Below are 20,003 nucleotides of genomic sequence, written 5' to 3' on the forward strand. Positions count from 1 at the left end.
TTCCCAGGTGCCTTGGGCTACTTTTGGGGACACCAGTCCCCTCCTCCACACCTTTTTTGCTTTGAAAGCTGTCTCCTAATTCACTGTTTGCTCCCCACACAAGCGCTGCACTGTGAGTCATTAGATCCCACACGAACTTCTCTGTGGATTCCTTAATTAAAAAGAATGACTTGGACTCTTGCCACCCAGTTACCTTGCATTACAATGAGCCCCGTTAAGTGGGATTACTGGCTGAGGACACAGCCGTGCTCACTAAGCACTGATCTGGTGCTGGCAGGAGCTGCAGGACTTCTCAGGGCTTCCCAGTAACTCAACAGCCTTTGGCAAGGGGACCATCCGCTGGGGGCCAGAGAGATGGACTTTTTGTTAGAAATGGCACTGGACATCATACGGCAATGGTGTCCCTCTTATGAGTTTTCTGCCTGTGAGGAATGGGGTGGGAAACAAAAGAAGTCACAGAGGACTTGGTGCAGCAAATGTCAGACTGGCTGCGGAGCAGGTCCAGTCTCCAGCACATCCAGCTAACAGTAGTATCTCTGGCTTGCAGTGCGAAGCACCAGCAGAAAATATTACAGAGAGGCCCCTGGGAAGAAAGCAAATCAGAGAAAAGTCACTCTATGTTGAAGTTTCTTAGCGCTGAAACATCTCACCGACTTTTAAAGCCAAAGTGCAGTGGTCGCATTAACGCTGCTCAGGTTAAATATCCCACCTTCTTCAGACAACCCTGGGAGAATGAAACTTGGTCTGAAATGAGAAAAGTTTCCCAAAGGTGAGTTCACAGATCACAAAATGTGGAGATGGAAAGAATCTATTCAATCATCTATCCCATCTCTCTGCCAGTTCAGAATTACTCCCCATGATGTTTTTAACATAACTGCTTTTCTCATTTAAAAAAAAAAAAAAGGGTGGGGGGAGAAATACCTAGAAATGGTCTATGAGATTTTCTGTCAAAACCTGTTTGATTCCTTGAGTAATTCTAGTGTCTGCTGTTGCTTTGTTCAGATGAGTTCAGCGTGTGCCAGGATGAAGGGTGAACCGGTATTTTCTGGAGGGACTCTTCCACCATCTGCAACATCCAGCAACTGGAAAAATCCTCCCAATATTTGGGTTGCATCTGCATTTTCTTAACTGTATTCAATTTTTCCTCCCTTTGCATGAGACCGAGGAGTTGTTCTTCCATGGTACTATTCTATGTGGTTACGGACTAGCCAACCTGGAAAGGGCTAGAAGTCCCCCCCTATTTCAAATATTGCGTGCAGACTGAGACACACCTTTGCTAAAATAATGGAAATAAGCCATGAATCTAAGAAGTGGTTTGGACGGTGCAGTTATGAAAGAAATCATCCTATTTCACCATGGGGAAGAGGAAGACAAAGACTGTTTTTCACCTATAACTGAAGATTCCATGAGTCTAACCTTAATTTTTCCCCAGTTAAATTTATGTCCTTGTGTTGCAGAGTCTGGATCTCTTTTAAACGTCTGGTTTGACACTGCAGCCCGTTTCATCCCTAGCACAAGTTTCATATTGCTCTCTCCAAGTCCAGGTGTCCTGAGGCCCTCACAGGGCTCCTGGATGATGCAGGTATTTGGGACAACACTGTCCATGCAAGAAAGTTCACGTATTACTCAGAATATTCTGTTAACACAGGTAAATGGTAACCTGTGCAAGGAGCAAGAATATTCTCTGCTCACTCTGACATTGATGCTGTGGTGGAATGGGTGTCAGCAAGTGTCTGGCTTCATATGGAGTCCACTCATTTTGGTTTTGGGACACCTCCACCCATGCAACAGACCATGTGGCCCCTTTCACACTGCTGAGGTGTGAAATGTTGGTCGCCAGTGTCACATCAGAACGAACAAAGCTGTATTTTGTCAACTCACAGTAACAAAAATCAAAAGCTTCTTGCTCTGCTCATCTCTTGCATTCCTCCCAGTGGAATGGAAGAATGTATACAGAGAAGAGTCGTGCAACAAGCTGTCGCATCAGCTTCAAAAGCAATGGCCCACACAAGCAAATCTCCCTACTATACAGTCTTGGTTATTTAAGATTATTTAATCAAAGGTGGGGAAAGCAAGAGGATTTGGGTTTGTTTTTTTTTTTTTTCACAAAGAAAGCACTTCAGCCAGTTCCAGAACAGGCCTGAGTTTTGACAGCAGCACCTTCCCACAGACACAAGGTATGAATTGCTTAATTATCTGTGAAGATTACAGGAGCCATGTCATGCCTGACTCACCAGCAGTTATTTAAAAAGGAAAAACAAAAATGATTAGCAGCTCCTTTTGGAAAGTTGGCTATTCTAGCTTTTCTTCATGTGTACACGGGTCTTGCCTGTGTGTCACCTGGCAGTACCATGCCCATTCTTGCTGGTGTGCAGTGGGCAGAGGCCAAACGTAAACCAGGGCCTGGTCATCGCAATGCTAACAACCTTCCAAGGGACAATACAAAGAAATGGAAGAAAAGCTGGAAAATGTGACTTCCTGAAAGAAAAAAAAAAAAGCAAACTAAGCAAGCAAATTCTTTGAGTTAAAGAGTATTATTGAAGCACTAAGCATCTTCCCTTCCTCTGATTTATATAGCAAACTTTAACCATTTCCAAAACTGCCATTAAAATGAGCAAGACCAAATGACTCTCCATTTTTTGTGGTCTCATGCTGCTGAGAAGCGGCCCATTAGCGTGACTCTGAACGCAAACCTTACCCGTTGGGTGTCGTGGTCCAATGAAAGCGGCATCATCTTGCTAACGACCCGACAGTTTTGCACCAGTTGTAAGGCTCTTCTTTGTTGTTATCATTTTTTCCTCTTCAGAAGAGGTAGATGCCATACTGATCACTAATAGTGAAGGCAGAGCCACACTTGTGGTGGCACCAAAGTATGTGATTAAAAAAAAAACAAAACCTGTTTCTTGACATAGTTACAGTGGTAGGAAAAAAAAAGTCCTATTCATAGAGGGTGCATAATTCAGAAATTGGGCTTTTGGAGTTTGGCTGAGTTGCAAATATTGTATTTGAAAATAGCCTTCCCGTAGTATTTGTGTTCCTCCACTTGCAATCCCAGCAGATAGTGTGGAAGCGGAAGGGGGGGGGGGCGGGTAGGAATTTAATAGCAATTAAAAAAAATATAGCAATAGTTGACTTAATTATTTTGATCTTCTATAAAAGCCGGGGGGGGGGGGGGGGGGAGCACAGAGACGTTTGTTCCTTTTATTTATTTATTTTTCTTTCTTTCTTTCCCTCCCTCCCTCCCTCCTCTCCTTCCCCCACCGCACCCCGCACCCCTGCGGCCGAACCGAACCCCGGCTCCCCGCCAGAGGCCGAGCCCTTCTCAGCCCCCCAGGCCGCCTCGCTTTTCCCGCTTTTCTCCCTTTTCTCCCTTTTTCCTCCCACCTTTTCATCCCCACCCACCCTTCCCGCCCCCGCCGCCTCCCGCCACCCACGACCGCGCCCGTCCTCGTCCCCGTCCCGTTGCGCCCGCGCAGCCTGCGCGCAGCCTCCGCACCGCGTCGGCGACTCGAGAGCGCCACCCGCTGGGCGGCGGCCGGAAGCGGCGCCCCCGCGCAGCCTGCGCGCCTCCAGACCGAGGCCTCGCGTAGAAAAACCGAATCGAGACCGGTATCGCTGGCGTTTCCTCCGCACCCCGCCCATCACCGAGGACACCCGTGGGAGTCCTGGGCCGGGTGGGCCCCATCGCGAGTTCCTGCTGGTTTTCTGCTGGGTGGGACGAGGTTGCGTGGGTCATTTAATTTACACGCCCCCAAGTTACAGCGCTGTGAGCTGGGCTGCAACTTGGTAGAAGCCAGAGTAATCGTGTTTCAGTCCAGGCTGGTGGATGCGCAGCTTCTGGGACTCTTTACTGGGCCATCTGTCCCTGCGCGGTGGCTGAGCCCAGGCCCAGCCGTGCCTTGTGCACAGAAGGGATTGGCCCAGGGGACGTGGCTCAGCGAGGACCACCAGGCCCCCTGGCAGCTGAGGGGCTTTCCGGCTGGGCCCGCCAAAGGGGTGGCAGCTCTCAGGTGTCACCTCCGCGTGCCGCAGCTCCTCCTCTGCAAAACAGCCATAGCTCCCACCGCCTCCCTGACGTAGAGCGGCGGGCAGCAAAGATGAAGCTGTGTGCTGAAATAAATATCCCGTGGCTGCTGATTCGGTGAACGTCTTCCATTCTGTGCACGCAGTGGAGTGGGAGGATTCGGATAAAAAGTTTGTAGTCATGGAATTAAAAACTTTCACATTGTGCATGTGCAAAAGGGAGCATATTGAAGGACTCGTAGGAGACCTTAACTTCAACAACCCTTCTTTCTTAACTGCTTAACTTTCTTAAGTCCAACAACTCTCTTCAGGGAGATGATTCTGCCCCTCTACTCCACTCTCATGAGACCTCATCTGGAGTACTGCATCCAGCTCTGGAGCCCCCAGCATAAGAAGGACATGGACCAGTTGGAGAGGAGGGCCACAAAGATGATCAGAGGGCTGGAGCACCTCTCTGATGAGGACAGGCTGAGAGAGTTGGGGCTGTTCAGCCTGGAGAAGAGAAGGCTCCGGGGAGACCTTATAGCGGTCTTCCAGTACCTCAAGGGGGCCTACAGGAAAGATGGGGAGAGGCTGTTCAGTAGGGCCTGTTGTGACAGAACAAGGAGTAATGGTTTTAAAAGAGAAGGAAACAGATTCAGACTGGACATAAGGAAAAAATTTTTACACTGAGGGTGGTGGAACACTGGAACAGATTGCCCAGAGAGATGGTGAATGCCCCATCACTGGAAACATTCAAGGCCAGGTTGGACAGGGCTCTGAGTGGCCTGATCTGGTTGGAGATGTCCCTGTTCCTTGCAGGGGGGTTGGACTAGATGACCTTTAAAGGTCCCTTCCAACCCAAACTATTCTGTGGTTCTATGATTCTTTCCATTGCTTGCTTGACGTCACTGTCATAATAGCACTCTTTGCACTCTGTCCTGCTGTAATGGCCACAAACAGAATGTACTGTGCCTGGGTGCAATTGCAAAATAAGTTTTCCTAGAGCAGCTTTGGTTGCTTTACATGACATATTTGTAGCACATGCAAATTTACACATAACTAAACACGAATTTAGCAATCCCCAAATTGTCTGGATAGGCTCAAAGTGGCAGTCGCTCCTAAGAAATTGAATATTCAGCTTAAAATTGTTAAAAATACTCAATTTCTAGCTGTGGTGGTCCATCAGATATTGCACATTTAGCCTAGCATGCATCTAGGAACAAGTACTTGGAGTTGGCTGTGAAGGAAACACACTTCAGTGTTTGACAAACAAGCATCTGTGCTTGTTTAAAGCTGGTCAGCAATTTGGAAGGCTGAAGCTGTCCCAGAATAGGGATTCACAAGCGCAGGTGCGCTGCTCAAGGGTGAATGACAGACGAAATTTATCACAGGGATATAAAAAGGTTACCTAGATGACAGGACTGGTCAAAGCAAAAACTGACACCTTCAGGAAAAAAAAATGTTCCAGACTTCTGTTTTAAATCTCAAACTATTTCAAGCAGCTGAAATAAAATGCAGGGCAGTTAGCATGAAATTTGTTAAGGAAAAAAAATATTTACTGAGAAATCATTAACAATTTTTTCTGATTTATTTTTTCACTCTTGAAATTTAATCAAAATTTAGATTTTGGGAATAAAATTCAAGTAGTTCTACACATGCAATAAAAACGGGGTGTGTGTACATTTTTGTTGCCTTACTATAGCCTTCTATATTCCCGGACTACTTTGCTTCATCTGTTGACCTGAGCTTCACATGGGAAAACACTTTTATCAGATAGAATTGTTGATACATTCATGCTCAGGGTTCCTTTGCCAGTTCAGCTTCTTATTTGCTAATTTCCTGATGTAGGAAGTGTATCTTGTGCTTGAATCCTGGCATCAGGGTGAGAAACATCCTTGTCCTTGAGTTGCTACTGTAGGAAGACCCAGTTAAAACCACAGAGTACGTGTTCAAGCAAGGGCTGCTCACGTGAGTAAGGATTTGAGTCATCAAAGCCCAGAAGGACTGGTAAGGAGGAGGAAGCTGTTTCATCAAATGCCTGGTAGCAGGATATGTAAATACATAACCCAGCTGAACAGGCTGATTTTGTGGATCATATGCACAGCAGTTGTGCTAAATTGGGTGGTGTTATTTGGAAAGCGCAACAGAACAGAGAAGACACATATGGAGAGCTCTGAAACACGGATGCTCCGGAGCAGGATGTCGAGGTGGGTATATGAAATCACAGAGGTGCAAACAGTGTTCGTTCTCCATCTGAACCCAAAGTGGAGTATCTTAGCATTAAAAAAAAAAGTGAGCTTTTTCAGGTGTGGCACCAGTGTGTGTGACGCACGAGCTGGTGACATAGCCACCATCGAATGAGGACGGCTATTTCTGGGCAGCAGGTTGCCTTGCTTCTCGTGTCGGAGGCAGGAAGGCACGTTTCAGGCTGTTCTCGCTGATGCTCTGATTTTCTTTGGCTGCATAGCAAATGTGACACACCGCAGAGAGCTGCTCGCACCCCGGCTCAAGGGCTGCTCACCATGGCAGGGGTCTGCCAGCTTGCTGAGGCCACGAGGCTGGGTGAGCTATGAGTCCCCACCCCAGAGGCATGTCAGATGCTCATATCTCCTACCGTCCTTCATCTCCGTTCAGATATGATGAAATGGGGCCTTGAGCCTCAAACGTGCCAAGGGGTAACTTGATATAAATGTGCAGCTGCACTGATCTCCAGAAAGGGGGTGAGCTGCACATTTTGCAATTAGGGTCAGCTAATTGCGTGCACACAGGCAGTTGCCACAGCTCAGCTGATGGGTGGGAACTTATTAAACCACAGTAATGTGAGCGCTTTGAGTCATGAAACCATACCCAAAGCGGTTGCAGACTCAGGGCCTCAGAACCCGTCGCCCTCCCATTCTGTTGCACCGTCATCATAAGGACAAGGGGAGGAATTGAAAACCTGTGCTGTATAGTCCAATGCAAGATGAAGTTTCCCAAGGGATTCTTAAATTTCTAGCCAGAATTTCAAAGAATTTAACACTGTTTTCTTTTTAAATGACCTTGACTCAAAATATTCATTTTAAGTGAGAATGTTTGGGAAAGAAAGAGTTCTGGAAATTTTCAGCATAAACACTAATTCTTGTAAAAAAACACGGAGAGTCACATTCAGAAGGCCTAAATTTCCCCTAAATCTCTGGGTCTTGTGTTTCTTACCTGCTAGGGATCTTTGCAGGCCTAGAGCCATCCAGCAGGGAATCTGTCCAACTTGGTCGAACTGTGGCCGGAGTATTTTTTTAAATGTAATCTACTTTAAATCTGTAGCACTCACTCATTTCTTCAAAGCTTGAAGAGAAAATTACCTGCCAAATGCTTTTGTTCCTCTGTACTTGGTCATTAATTTTGTGTGCACATGCAGGTGACAGGGCAAAGAAGATTGAAAACAGCCTGGGGTTTTGTTTTGTTTTTTTTCCAGAGCATTTCCGATGCCAGCTCTGTCGGCAACACTGATGATGTGAGCTTTCACCTGGAGAGCATAGCTCAGATTCTGGCCCTGGTCAAGTCAACGGGATCTTGCTGTTGATGTTCAGACCAGGATTTCAGTGTGCTGAGCTGGATACAAGTGAGGGGTACAGCAAGTCCTTGGAGAAGCTTGCATTTTAAATTACTTTTTAATGAAAGTGGAGATAAAAATATTTGTATTTGGGCTAATGTCCTACTAAATTAGCTGGAACGCAGACCCTGTAACAGGATATTTGTGTGTGAGAGCAGGTTGAATGACACTAGTAGAAGCAACTGTAGAAAGCCAGGGAGCAACCTGCCTAAATGGTGGGAAGTAAAGAAACAGCCCCTCGCAGCCAGGGCGAGAAGGGGTCTGCACTGCGGTGGGTGGCTGTCGCACCAAAGCAAGGGTGGTGGCACCACTTTGCACTCTGAAAAGCAGGGGGACCCTCAGGGCTGCAGCTACAGCTGCCTTCACCCAGGCTTCCTTCCTCGCCCTCTCTGCTGCCCGTGTACCTCTCTTCCAAGGGGATCACATTAGAAAAATTGCCAAAAAGCTAATTTCACAGGACTTCAGGCCTCTGTCCCTTCACGATGAAGGGTGGTGCCAATGACAGTAGATACACACTCACTAATACCTGTGTAAAGGTGGGTGTAACACCTTTCTGTGAATCCCCTCTGTTTGTTTGCTGCCTACCATAATGCTCAGCGTTGCTCTGGAGATCATAACATTTCAGCAAACACCACTGTCTTCTGCTCCCAACAGAACCCTTTTCTGCTTTTCCCTTGAGGGAGGGAGTCACACTAAAAAGAAAAAAAAAAATAAAAGAGATATCTGGTTCTGGCCCAACCTTCATGTTTTTTCTTCCCATTTCTAAATGCCCAGGGAAAATTTCAACCCAGGGCAGTTGTCTGCATTCACGCTGAGAACCAGTGAATAAGTATGTTTTGAGGTAGCCTTAATTATAGCTGTGAGAATGACACCAGTGTAACATTTAAAGTGTGAACATAAAGTATGGCAAATCAATCAGAGCATGGAACCACACTCGGAAAGTATTCAGCTGATGATGTTCACAATCACACATTAAAAAAATAAAAAAATAAAAATCACATGTGGAAATTCACTCCTCCAGCCAATGGAAAGAGATACTTTTCTATCTCATAGTCTTCAAAATTCCCTCACCTACTACGCAAATCACAGTTAAAAGAAGCTTAATTTATCCCTTTGAAAAAAAAAAAAAGTTTTACAAGCCGTTATTCCTGCTCAGCAATCACACAGACATTAAATCTTGTTGCAAAAAGCAGGGGGGGAATGCCTCTTCTCAGCATTACAGCTGCAGCTGTTTGACAGAAGTAAGTGACTTCATAAACCCTTCTGATCTGGCAGTAGGAGAGAAGAGTTTTATGCTGTCTGCTGCACAGTCACAGGGGCTGAGAAAGCTCTGCAAAGCAATCTTCACAAATGTTTCAACTCAGTTTATAAATACCTTTGCTTTGCTGTGTTAATGCCTCTTTTGCTTTGCTTTCCATTCACCTCCACTGGATCATCTACCAAGACCTTTTATTGCTTTAAAGTGATCATCCCACTGGTCCCACATATTTTTCTTCTTTTTTTTTTTTTATTTTCTCAATGGAAGATACTGCACCTTCACATTTCCATTGGTTCATTGGCTTACTATGGTAAAATGCAGTAAAGATTTAGCAGGCTGTCCCTATTTGCAGTGTAATCTGGCTGTATACCTTCTCATGAAAGAGTCCATACTTAAACATGATATTTTCTCTGTCTGTCTCAAGTGTCCACTCCATAAAGAACTACTTGAAAACACATTTTCCTGGGATGTGATGAAAATGGAGACATTTCTGATAGGTGTCTTCTCAGCCTCCTTTTGAGACCTTATTATTTAAAAATGAATTCCTGTTCATCCAGAGCAACTTCTGGAGATGTTCCCAGCTCCCATTAACATGCCTTTGGTATGAGTTTGATATGAGAAGGTTATTCAGTACTTTTCAGGAACTCCATTTCCATTGGGAAGTCTTCACTGATGTAAGCTCAGCAGGAACTCTTGCTACAATAAAATCTCCAGGATTCACCATTCAAGTTATCTGTTATTTTTATAGGACCATTACAGCTCATATGCCTTGCTCGTTCCTTGGATAAGCAGCTTGCTGTTTCACATGGCCAGAAGATTTTGCAGGATTTGTCTCAGAGCAGATCGGACAGGGATATAAGAATCTGAGGGCACAACTGCTAATGAACAAATGAGTTTCTCAATGATGGTCTTCAAGCACTGGTGGGCTTCATGTAAGTCTCTCTCAAATTGCTGTCCCTCTCGTTGTAAAGCCATACGACTACAGATGTTTCTAAACTCAATGCTATCCTAAAAGCAAAACCAAAAAGAAGTGAGTGAAAAATAATGCTCCCCAAGCTTTCCAGGCATGATTTTCTAAGCAGAAATTTCCTAACCACAAATGTTCATCTCTGATTTAGTGTGAAACATCTTCAGTTTTGAGATACATGTAGTGTAACCATTAAATACTGCTGCAAGCTGTCTTGGCAGGAAGCCTTGGGGAGTTGTTTCACCTACTCACTTTTAAGGGGCACTTTCTTCCCTAGTATTAGCAATTTTTTTTTTTTAATTCTGTTTCTACCAGACAGTCCTTTTGTAGCTGTCCTCAAGCAATTCAGCTTCCCCCTACCCTGATAGGCAAGGATGGGATCTCAGGGAAAATGTATATCCGGACATCTCTGGAGAGCACTCAATGGCTCCCAAGGGGACTTTGTGACAGCAACCCTCACTGAAGCATCACCGGTACACATCCTCTATGCACATTTACACAACTACTAAAAGAAAAGCATCCCCTTCTACCCCTGTATGCTCCTACCTCTCCCTAAAAAAGGGGTAGGAGCAGATGGCAGGAGCAGTGTTGTAACTCACAATGGTTCCCCAGCTTGGTTTGCTCTAGGAAAGGGCTGTGTCAGCACAAAGGAAGGAGCATCTCAATGGTCGGAATAAGCATTTGGATGTGAAGAGGACAAGACATGTTCTGGCAGCAGGATCAGCCTCTGTCATCCTAAAATGTATATGCAAACATGGTCTCAGTCACAGCCTGTGCTTCTGCAGAGTCCCAGGTGCAATGAACACTCCAGGACAAGCTGTAGGGGATGGGGCAACCTTCTCCTATAGCACGTGGCACATACCAGATTTTGGCACCTCTTAGCTCCTTCACGTGATGTATTTACTCTTGTAGGTAGTAGCAGCCTGTGCTTTTAGCTGACAGGAAATTGAGTTTTAATGTTATTCTTAAAAGCATGAAGGTTCAGACTTATTGTGGGTTTTGCCGTTGTTATTAAAAACAACAAAGAAACCAGTTTTAACAACTCCATTTCACCCAGACAATCCCAGCTTCATAAGGGTAATAGCAAAAAGGATTTGCAGTTGAAGGATTAAAATGTGGGTTAACATCAAAACCAGTGCTGAATGACTGCCCTAGCCAGCAAGTAGAAGGTATTTGGTATGGAAATACCAAAACTAGCCATCCAACACCATTCCTGGGCCCTTAGGTATTGTGCAGTAGTGGTTGTGGGTCTGCTGTGGGCAAGGTGAACTCATTGCTCTGGTGCACCCCTGTGCCGAAAAGCCAGGGAGTCCTGAGTCAGGAGGTTAGCTGAAAAGCAGCCTTTTTCATATATATTTCCAAAGTTTCCTTTTTCAGAAAGATTTTGATGTTTCCTTTGAAGGTCACCTTTCAAATCTGTTCTGTAAAGTTGCCTTAGGTATAAAATCCTTACTCAAATATATTAAAAGGTCAAATAAATTGCACTAAGTAAACAAGCTATCTTTGCTAGCTTTTGCAGGTGTCCAGCACATGGGAACTTTAGGATACATGACAGAGAATAAAAACTTGACTTATCTCTCTCCTTTCAGTGAGCAGTAACTAAGGGAAGGAAAAGAAAAAGTTTCAGACTAAAAATTCTTTCCATTTTAACTCCAGGAAATAGAGCCCTTGTGAGCTGAATTGATAGAGAGCAACAGCTCCTGCAGTATTTTGCCGTTTAAGAGAAGGTAACAGCAAATCTGCAGTGATTTGATTTTAAGCGTTTTCAATTGCAGGACAAGAGAGATCCTTCTTGCAGCTTTCATTTGTCAAGATCCATATGTTTAGACAGATGAGTTAATAAAGAACCTCCCCGAGAATAAAAACAGCACGGCCTACTAGTTTCAAGGCTTTCTGATTTATGGCTTAAAATTTTCCACTGCTCTGAGTCTGTTTCGTGCAGTTGTCACTCAGTAGTAGGCTGAAGTTTCAGGATGTTTCTGATGGCCCAGCTTTTATTTTTGAACCTTAACTTAAAATTGATACTATCCACCAAGTTACTTAGCATTTATGGAGAGGCCACTTTTATAAAGGCTTCCTTAGAGAAGATACAAACTACTTTCTTCCATCTTTTATTTTACTCTGAGATGCCAACCTGACCCATCAAACAGATTCCTACAGCTGGCTTTTACAGACAGCTGCCTTTTTCTTCAGCATGCTCAAATTTTAGACCCCAGCCCGCTGCCAACCCTCAACATTTTTTCTTAATCTCCATGTGCCCTGGTAGACCAAATTTCCACTGAAGGCAGAGTGGCAGGGGTGGTGCCCTGGTCCAGGCCCTGGATGCTCTCCGCAATCAGCAGGTCAAAATCTGGGAGTCGGGGCTGGAGTGCCAGAGCGCCTAATGTCCGTTCCTAGTAACTCAGTGCTTCCACCTGCAGTGCTCTGTTTTGTGTTTTTCCAGAATAAATTCTCAGGATAGCTCAACTTCTGAAGGGATAAAATGGTCATTTTAGAAAATTATTCCTGTGGCATCCCTTGGGCGCCTGAAAGTCTAAACTGGAGCTTTTTCCTGGAGGGTCTGCATATGGTCAGTGTGGAGCAGTAGAAATGGTTTATCTGACCTGTCTTAGATGGCTGATACAGGATGAACTGAATCTGGAGTGCCTCTTTCTCTCTGATGACCCTGAAGTCTTGAGAAGCTCAGCCTTCAGGAAACCTCCTGGGGAAAACAAGCCCCACCTCAAGTCTATCCATCTCTCACCTGCTGTTTTCTAAAACAGTTGAATTTGGAAGATATCTCCCAAGACATATACTGCTGAGAATAGTGGAGTTCTTAATAATTTCTTATACAGTTACTATTCCTGTGGAAAAAAAAAAATCCCTCAAGCCCCTAGTGTAGTTCATTCTGCGGCTTGCTGCTGCAAAGCCACTTTCTAACCCAGCAGGTGCAGATGCATGCGGAGTGCAGCACTATCATATTAATAAAACGCAACTGCCTAAGCATATTTCCTCCAAGCTTCCAGAAAGGGTTTGGAGGCAATTCCTCACTTGAGGAACTTCAAATTGTCCGTTTGTCAGTACTTAAAAAAAAATATCCACACAAACGAGTATTGATGCCTACAGCTTGCAAATAACTTTATGGAGGGTGAGGCAATATTTTCCAGGATCACTCTTCATATTAATTACTTTAAAAAATGAACATTCAAAGCTATTAGGTCCAGGAACAACTTCATAGTATCAGTGGCTGCAAAATGAAAAACGTGCATGCTGGCACATTTGTTCAGTCCATGGTGGCAAGCAGGGAGTCTGCTGCTGTTTTATGTGAATTATAATGAAAGCAATTTATCTCGCTTCTGTCACCCCTAAGCCATTATTTATGAATCAGTCTTCAGATCTCTCACATGAGAAAGAACGAGTGACTTTCATACTGAGAACCGATCTCCGATTTGTGTCAGGAAATCAGCAACCAGAAAACAAGCTTATTAACTACCATTAGAAGTGTCATCTAGCAACAGCCACCCGTTCCATGTTCCTTCCCTCAAAATGTGCAAGTCCCCCTGGGTGAAGAGCTCTGGACTTATGCTGTGCTGTCCAAGGAGCAGGACATCTCCAGGTCTTTGGTTCACCTGTGGCCAAAGTCAGCGATGCCCGATGCTGTGCTGTTGTTTGGCCTACAATGAACTCACAGATTCTGTTTTGGTCCCCAGGGATGGGTCTCGGTATAGTAGGAAAACAAAGCCTGTGGCTGGGACCAAGGCAGGCAGGCTGAGCAGAGGCAATGCACCGTCCCTCTGCCTTCCTCCCTGCCTGTGGAAAGCCCAGCAGGGCTGCCTTCATGCCATCACTTGGGTGATGTGACTCACTCTTATAGAATCATACAATGGTTAGGGTTGGAAGGGACCTTCAAAGGTCATCCAGTCCAACCCCCCTGCAAGGAACAGGGACATCTCCAACCAGATCAGGCCACTCAGAGCCTCATCCAGCCTGGCCTTGAATGTTTCCAGGGATGGGGCATCCACCACCTCTCTGGGCAACCTGTTCCAGTGCTCCACCACCCTTATTGGTAAAATTTTTTTCCTAATATCTAATCTGAATCTACCTCCCTCTATTTTGAAACCATTACGCCTTGTCCTGTCACAACAGGCCCTACTGAAGAGTTTTTCCTCATCTTTCCTGTAGGCCCCCTTTAGGTCCTGAAGGCCTCTATAAGGTCTCCCCGGAGCCTTCTCTTCTCCAGGCTGAACAGCCCCAACTCTCTCAGCCTGTCCTCATCAGAGAGGTGCTCCAGCCCTCTGATCATCTTCATGGCCCTTCTCTGGACCTTCTCCAGCTGGTCCATGTCCTTCTTATGTTGGGGGCTCCAGAGCTGGATGCAGTACTCCAGGTGGGGTCTCACCAGAGCAGATTACAGATTAAGTGCCACTGGGCTGATTTCACAGCAACCCCACTGCTTCACCCCAAAGGGAAATCTGGGGCAAGGGGGCTACAGGTGGATGTGCAGGTCTGCTGATGCTACTCCTTTGGCTAGGAGCGCTGAGCCTGCCGCCCTGACCTTCTTCCTCCCCGTTGGGCAGAGCAGCGGCACCGTAGCAAAGGGGCAGGAGAAACTTGCACAGTCAGAAGTTTTTTTTATTATCCCGTCCTGCCAATCTGGCACCTTTTAAAGGTACTATTTTCTTTTCCCCCTTAAAGAAAATACCATGACTGTTTTGCAAATGGGATGGCTATTTTAACTTCTTAGCGTGATTTATATTCCATTCCCCGCTGGCTGCCGTTGAGATTGGCCCAGTCCAATACGCTACACATTTCTGATTTAGTACCGTCCTCACAACCCCTCGGTAACTTCGGTGCAGGAGACAGGATGTTATCAAAAAGCTGGAGTAATGCATAGCTGCACCTGAGCACAGCCAGGGCAAGCCACACGCTGCTATTTTGAGAAGCTTTTATACCTGGTATTTTTCCTTTTCAAATGTAGTCACATTGCTGCTTAAAATACAGAATCACCATTCAAAAAAAAAAAAAAAAAAAGGACCATTCTGTTCGCCTTGGCAGTGTGTAATTATGGGAGGGAGAAAACATGGACATTATTACAGGGCACCTTTGTGGAGGCAGAAGGCGTGAGGAGTTTGCTTGTGGGTGTGATGCCAGTAAATAGTTGGTGAGACAATGGGGTGATGCAGTCGCCTGGGTGTCGGGACAGGGGAGAGAGGCCCCTCGCCCTTCCTCATCTTCACACAGACCCTTTGGCTAAGCGGTCTCTTTGCAGTTGTACTGCAGGCAAAACCAGTAACAACGTGCTTGCTGTCGCTAGCAAAGGATTTGCTCCAAATTCTTGTGAGGGTGTCGCTTTTCATCAGAAGTTAGCACCCACCTTTTAATTGCTGAGGTCTAGCACTGTCTAATGGGCAGGGTGAAGCAGAAAGTGTTGTTCCCAGTACCTACAGCGGATGGGCTATTTCAGTGTTGTCCTTCCCATTCCTTGAAGCTATTTTTTCTTCAAGCCTATGTCAATCTGTTTTGAGATCATTTTATAGAATGCTTTTTTGAACCTGTTCATCTGATAAACCAATATGGATACAATAAACCAATAAAATGAAAACAAGGAACAAACCCAAAACAAATGGAAAACAAGAAAGTCAGGATTGTAGAGAAGAAGCTGAGAGAGACACAATCGTAGCCATAAATTAAAAGTATCAAATGCTGACTACTATCATGAGTAGCTACTATGTCTCTGAGATATAAACCCAGAGCTTTCCTTCAAAAACAGTGAATGCAAGGACATGCTACCAAGGGCTGCCATTTTAAAGGGACTTTGGCCAACTCATTGGCTTAGAGCTTATTTTTAAGGGCCGGTTCATCTGAATTTATGAACAGGTTATGATATAAATGGATCCCTTGGAACCCAATTTACTTCAAAATCAAATCTGCAGCGGTGAAATGACCCGCACTTAAAGGAGTTGGTTATCTGTGGCACAGGGTCTGAGGAAGCCTAGTGCAGAATTTATGTAACCTCATTGTAGAAGGGAAGTGGGAAAGGTCCCAGAGCCCAACGGGTCATGATAATGGGTTTTCAGTGAAAAAAAGGACCTAACTTAACTTCAAGTAGAATAGGAGAATCAGAATCCAAAGTAAACTGTATTCCCAGTGGTATGTAAACACATGGTTTCATACAAGTAGATATTAAAGTAGTTCTGGGAAATAGGAGGAAGAAAATAAAACCTTTGTTGAGGTGGCTGCATTTCATCAAGCTAGCATTTGTTTGTACAAAAACCACATGTTATTAGTCTTGTTCATTTTTTTAATTACAAGCACTGAAGAAGTCTTACTGGAAAATTGGTATTGCAGAAGTCCAACCTGTAACAGTATTCTCATTTTTGAAGAATAATATCTAACAATTTCATTTGATTTTTAACACATCCATTTTATGTCATGCATAGCTTCCAATATCACCCCTTCCTTCTCTAAGTGTATTTATTCCTAGAGGACTCTTACATGGATATTCCTGGAGACTGAAAATATTTGGACCCAAATGTTCAAAGGTTGCTTCTGATTCTTGGTGACTGAGTTCATGACTGAGTTGTATCTTGACTTGAGGTTGTAGCTTGTCTGATTTTTAACAAATTGTGAACAATCACAAAGCCTGCTGGACTCAGTATGTTGATAGTACATATGAAATTAGTATCTTGCAATATCTCAAATTCATCACCAAGATACTGAGAAACCAGAAGTCATAGCAAAATTTTGTTTACAAATATTTATCTGCCAGGTGAGACTTTAAGTGGTTACATCTTTGCTGCTTCAGTATGCCCCAGCTTCTCACATTGTGCTGGTCTGTGCTGGGAAGGTTGGCATAAAAGTAAAAAAGCAGATTCTAGTTTTAGCTCAGCTGGCCCAGCAATTGGTGTCTGCTGCTAATGGGGTTTCTGTGGCATGCACTTTTGGTTCTAAAAATTGGAAAAGAACTGCCATTATATTCTACATGATACACCCAAGACTCATCACACCTTTTGGGTAAAGACCTTTTGGGCAGTGTCAAAGTAAACTGACTTGGAACAAGACATAGGAGACATACTGGACTGCAACAACTAAACCCATTAATTACAAGCCCATACCTAGGCTTTTTCTTAGACTTCTTCCTGGGGTAATATGCATAACCATTGTATTTATAGGAAAATCAAAGATTTTTTTCAGGTGTATGTTAATTGGGTCTCATATGCTGGATATATAGTGTGTCAATCTGGAACAGCTGTGGGCTGTGCGGGTTGGTATTGTTTCCCTTGCAGGTTACTGGTCATCTCTGCACCTTGTCTTGTTTTTTGGCTCTTTTAGAACTGGAGAATAGCTTTATAGTTTAGGACTTCATGTGTATTTACAGAAATTTAGACATATAAAGCTGGCTTCTGAAAAAGCTCTAAATAATCTTTCCAGGCTACTCAGCATGTCAGAAAGCCTTCGATGTGCCAAAACGTGTTTTTAGCCCCCGAACCCCTGTGATGCAACTACACTGAACCATCAGTAGCCTTCTGTTTTGCAGGCCGTAGGCTTAAATTACTTAACTGAAAATTAATGTAAATGAAACTCTTCCAGTCCTCATGGCAAGACCCAGCACATGCAATTATAAGTGCAGTCCACTGCCCTTCTGCCAAAAGCCCGAGATAAATTTACTTCTGTCTCTCTCTTACTTACTTTTGGGTGGAAAGGAAGAGGATGTTGCTGTAGGAGAGGGAGCAGGAGGGTCTGTTCTACTTGTACAAGCCGGGAAGTTGCTTCTACTAGTCGGGACAACTTGCTGTGCAGGGCCATCTCTCGAAGCGTCTCACGCCTCGTCAGCCCTGGCCAGGCCAGCCTCTCTGGCCTGGGCTTGCCTGAGCTGAGAGGAGACAGGTCTCTGCTCTCTTCTTCCTTAGGGTTTTTCCCTGGGGCTTTTCTCTCTTCTTCCAGCTCCTGAGCCCCAGCAGGCTCGGACATCTCCGTCTCCTCTCCTGGGCCGTGCCAAGCTGAGCCAGACCTGGAGGCGCTGAAGGCTTGGGTATGGGAGAGCTGTTGGGGGCTGTGGGGAGAATGGGGGGCTGTGGCAGCTTGGAGGGTGCAGAGAGCCCCTTCCTGGTGCCCAATGGACACAAGCAGAGTGGCTGGACTGGCCATCAGCCTTCCCACCTCCCTTCCCACTTCAGACCTGGGCGAGGCTTTTTAAACTCAGTTTGGCCCCTTCCCTCCCTCTTCCCTCTTATCTCTGACCCCGCAGTGGGTGGCCACCCGCCTCACTTGCCTCTCCAGCCCCCCCCCGCCCCGGGCTGGCTTCGGCAGGTTGAAACCTGCAGGTCCCTGGGAGGGACGAGTGGGAGGGTGTAGAGCTTGGGGCTGTTGAGCCTTTTGCACAAGGTAGTGTAAATCCTCTGATGGTCCCTGCTGGGAGAGGGCTTGCCAAGGCTGGCCCGTTCAAAGGGGTGGGGTGTGCATGGAGTCAGCCCTCCAGAGGCCACGTTACAAAGCTCGACGCTGAAGGATTATACAGTGTGTTTTGATGTGTAATTTAAAAGGAAAGCAAGGGCCAGGACTGAAACTTTTCATTACAGAACCCTCCTGGTTTTGGGGATGTTCGGCTTGGATGTGGTTGATGCTCCTGCATCCCGTGCCATGTACCCCCAGTGATACCCACACCGAGAGGCAGAGACCTCTGGAAACACTCAGCCAGGTCTGGACATCAGAGTTTCCACCAAAAAGCTGCAGCTGCTGCTAAGTCAAAACTTCTCAGCCTACCCTCAGTTTTATTACTATTATTATTTTTCACAACCCCAGAATGCATCAAATGCATCCAAACCTGTCAAGCTGACAGTACTGCATTTGGAGCACGGAAAAAAAAAAAAAAGATTAAAAAAAAATCTCAAGTAGGAAAACAGTGGGTTGGAAACGGGAAGGCTGAATAAGCCCCACCTGAAATAACTCCAAAAAAAGGCATTTCTGGCTTTGGCAAGTCAGCCAGAAAGATCCTATATGTTTTTGTATATGGTTCCCAGAGGATTTAAAACTGTAAGATTTGATGCTAAACCTATTTCTGTACTGTGAAACCATGGACAGCTGTACAAATATTTGCTGTTTTTAATTAAACCTAACATTGCTACTTCCTTCATTTAAGTTAGGTCAAAGGACTGGCAATTTTATGCTTTGATAGATGAAGAAAAACAGTTGTGGGTGTTGTGTTTTAGAAATATGTTATAAAATAAGAAGTCTGAGGGAAAAGGCCTCAGAGGCTATAATAGCTCTACCCTTGTGCTCTCTTCTCAGAGATATTTTCCTTGTCAAATATTTTGCTTTACCCATATAGCAACTGTTTCTACTGTAATTCTGCTCATTATTTTTCCTTGAAAGACTTTTATCTAAACTTTCCATTTGCTCCCTAGGTAAACTTAAGTAGCATTCTCTCTGTTCTTTATAAATGTAGATAAATTTGCTTTGTTAGGGGACATGAAGAGGGACGTACCTTGTCCCACTCTCTTTGGACCCTCCGACATTGCCTCAGTCACTCGGCAGAACGTCTCACAGCAATTCCCTCTGGAGAAGTGCTGGTCTTTCTCCTGGTCCTCACAGCAGGGCTTTACTATCACTGTCTCTTCCAAAATCGGATGTATCAATCCCATCTCAGGGCTAGAGATAAACTATCAGTTTGGAGACCTGGTTTTTGGTCACACAGCAAAGACCAAAGAGCACCAAGCTGGGACTAGCAGGGGAAAGTTCTCGTATCAGACACAGGGCTGAGCTGCTGCGTGCCCTGGGGCAGGTCCTTCCGTCTTCCACTATGGGAAATGAGGATAATGATGCTGACTCCCACAGCGGTGTGTTTTGGGACCTGTACAGTAAAAGAGCCAGGTATTAGAGTTCTTGTGGCTTTTAGAGGAAGGCAAAGATGACTTAGAAATAAGCAGGAATTTCCCTCAAATTGTCTTTTTGTCAAAAATTCTGGATTCATTAACATGCTTTGTCTGCTGGAGGACATGCATTTTCATTATTTTTTCATTTAAAAATCAGGAAAAAAATGTTAAGAATGTCAGAATAATGCATTTAAACACCTAAGCCTATATTTTAAAGTTTTTTAAAATTTTCTTTAATATTATTTTTTTTCAGACTGCCTTTAAGCCAAGATATAGACAAAAGGGACCAAGGAGTAACATAAGTGTTTTGCTTGTGTTGATCCATATTTTGCA

The 20,003-nt window shown here is 44.8% G+C and overlaps 1 protein-coding gene across 1 annotated transcript; it reads right to left on the reverse strand.

The window, feature by feature from the left end:
- Positions 1 to 9,653: 9,653 nt before the first annotated feature.
- DLEU7 (deleted in lymphocytic leukemia 7) lies at positions 9,654 to 17,946 on the reverse strand. The gene is made up of 2 exons (XM_010121021.2): positions 17,488 to 17,946; positions 9,654 to 9,860 (listed from the first exon to the last, which is right to left on the reverse strand). The coding sequence occupies exons 1-2, from the start codon at positions 17,944 to 17,946 to the stop codon at positions 9,654 to 9,656; spliced, it is 666 nt and encodes a 221-aa protein (XP_010119323.2).
- Positions 17,947 to 20,003: the final 2,057 nt, after the last annotated feature.

The sequence above is a fragment of the Chlamydotis macqueenii genome, chromosome 1 (assembly GCF_036417535.1).
Source record: "Chlamydotis macqueenii isolate bChlMac1 chromosome 1, bChlMac1.mat, whole genome shotgun sequence".
In the NCBI taxonomy this organism is placed as follows: domain Eukaryota; kingdom Metazoa; phylum Chordata; class Aves; order Otidiformes; family Otididae; genus Chlamydotis; species Chlamydotis macqueenii.

Coding starts and splice junctions, on each gene's coding strand:
- DLEU7 (XM_010121021.2), bottom strand. CDS start 17,946: ATGGCCAGTCCAGCCACTCTGCTTGTGTCCATTGGGCACCAGGAAGGG. Junction 9,861..17,487: donor CTCTTCCTTTCCACCCAAAA/GTAAGTAAGAGA, acceptor TTTTGCTTTTAG/GATAGCATTGAGTTTAGAAA.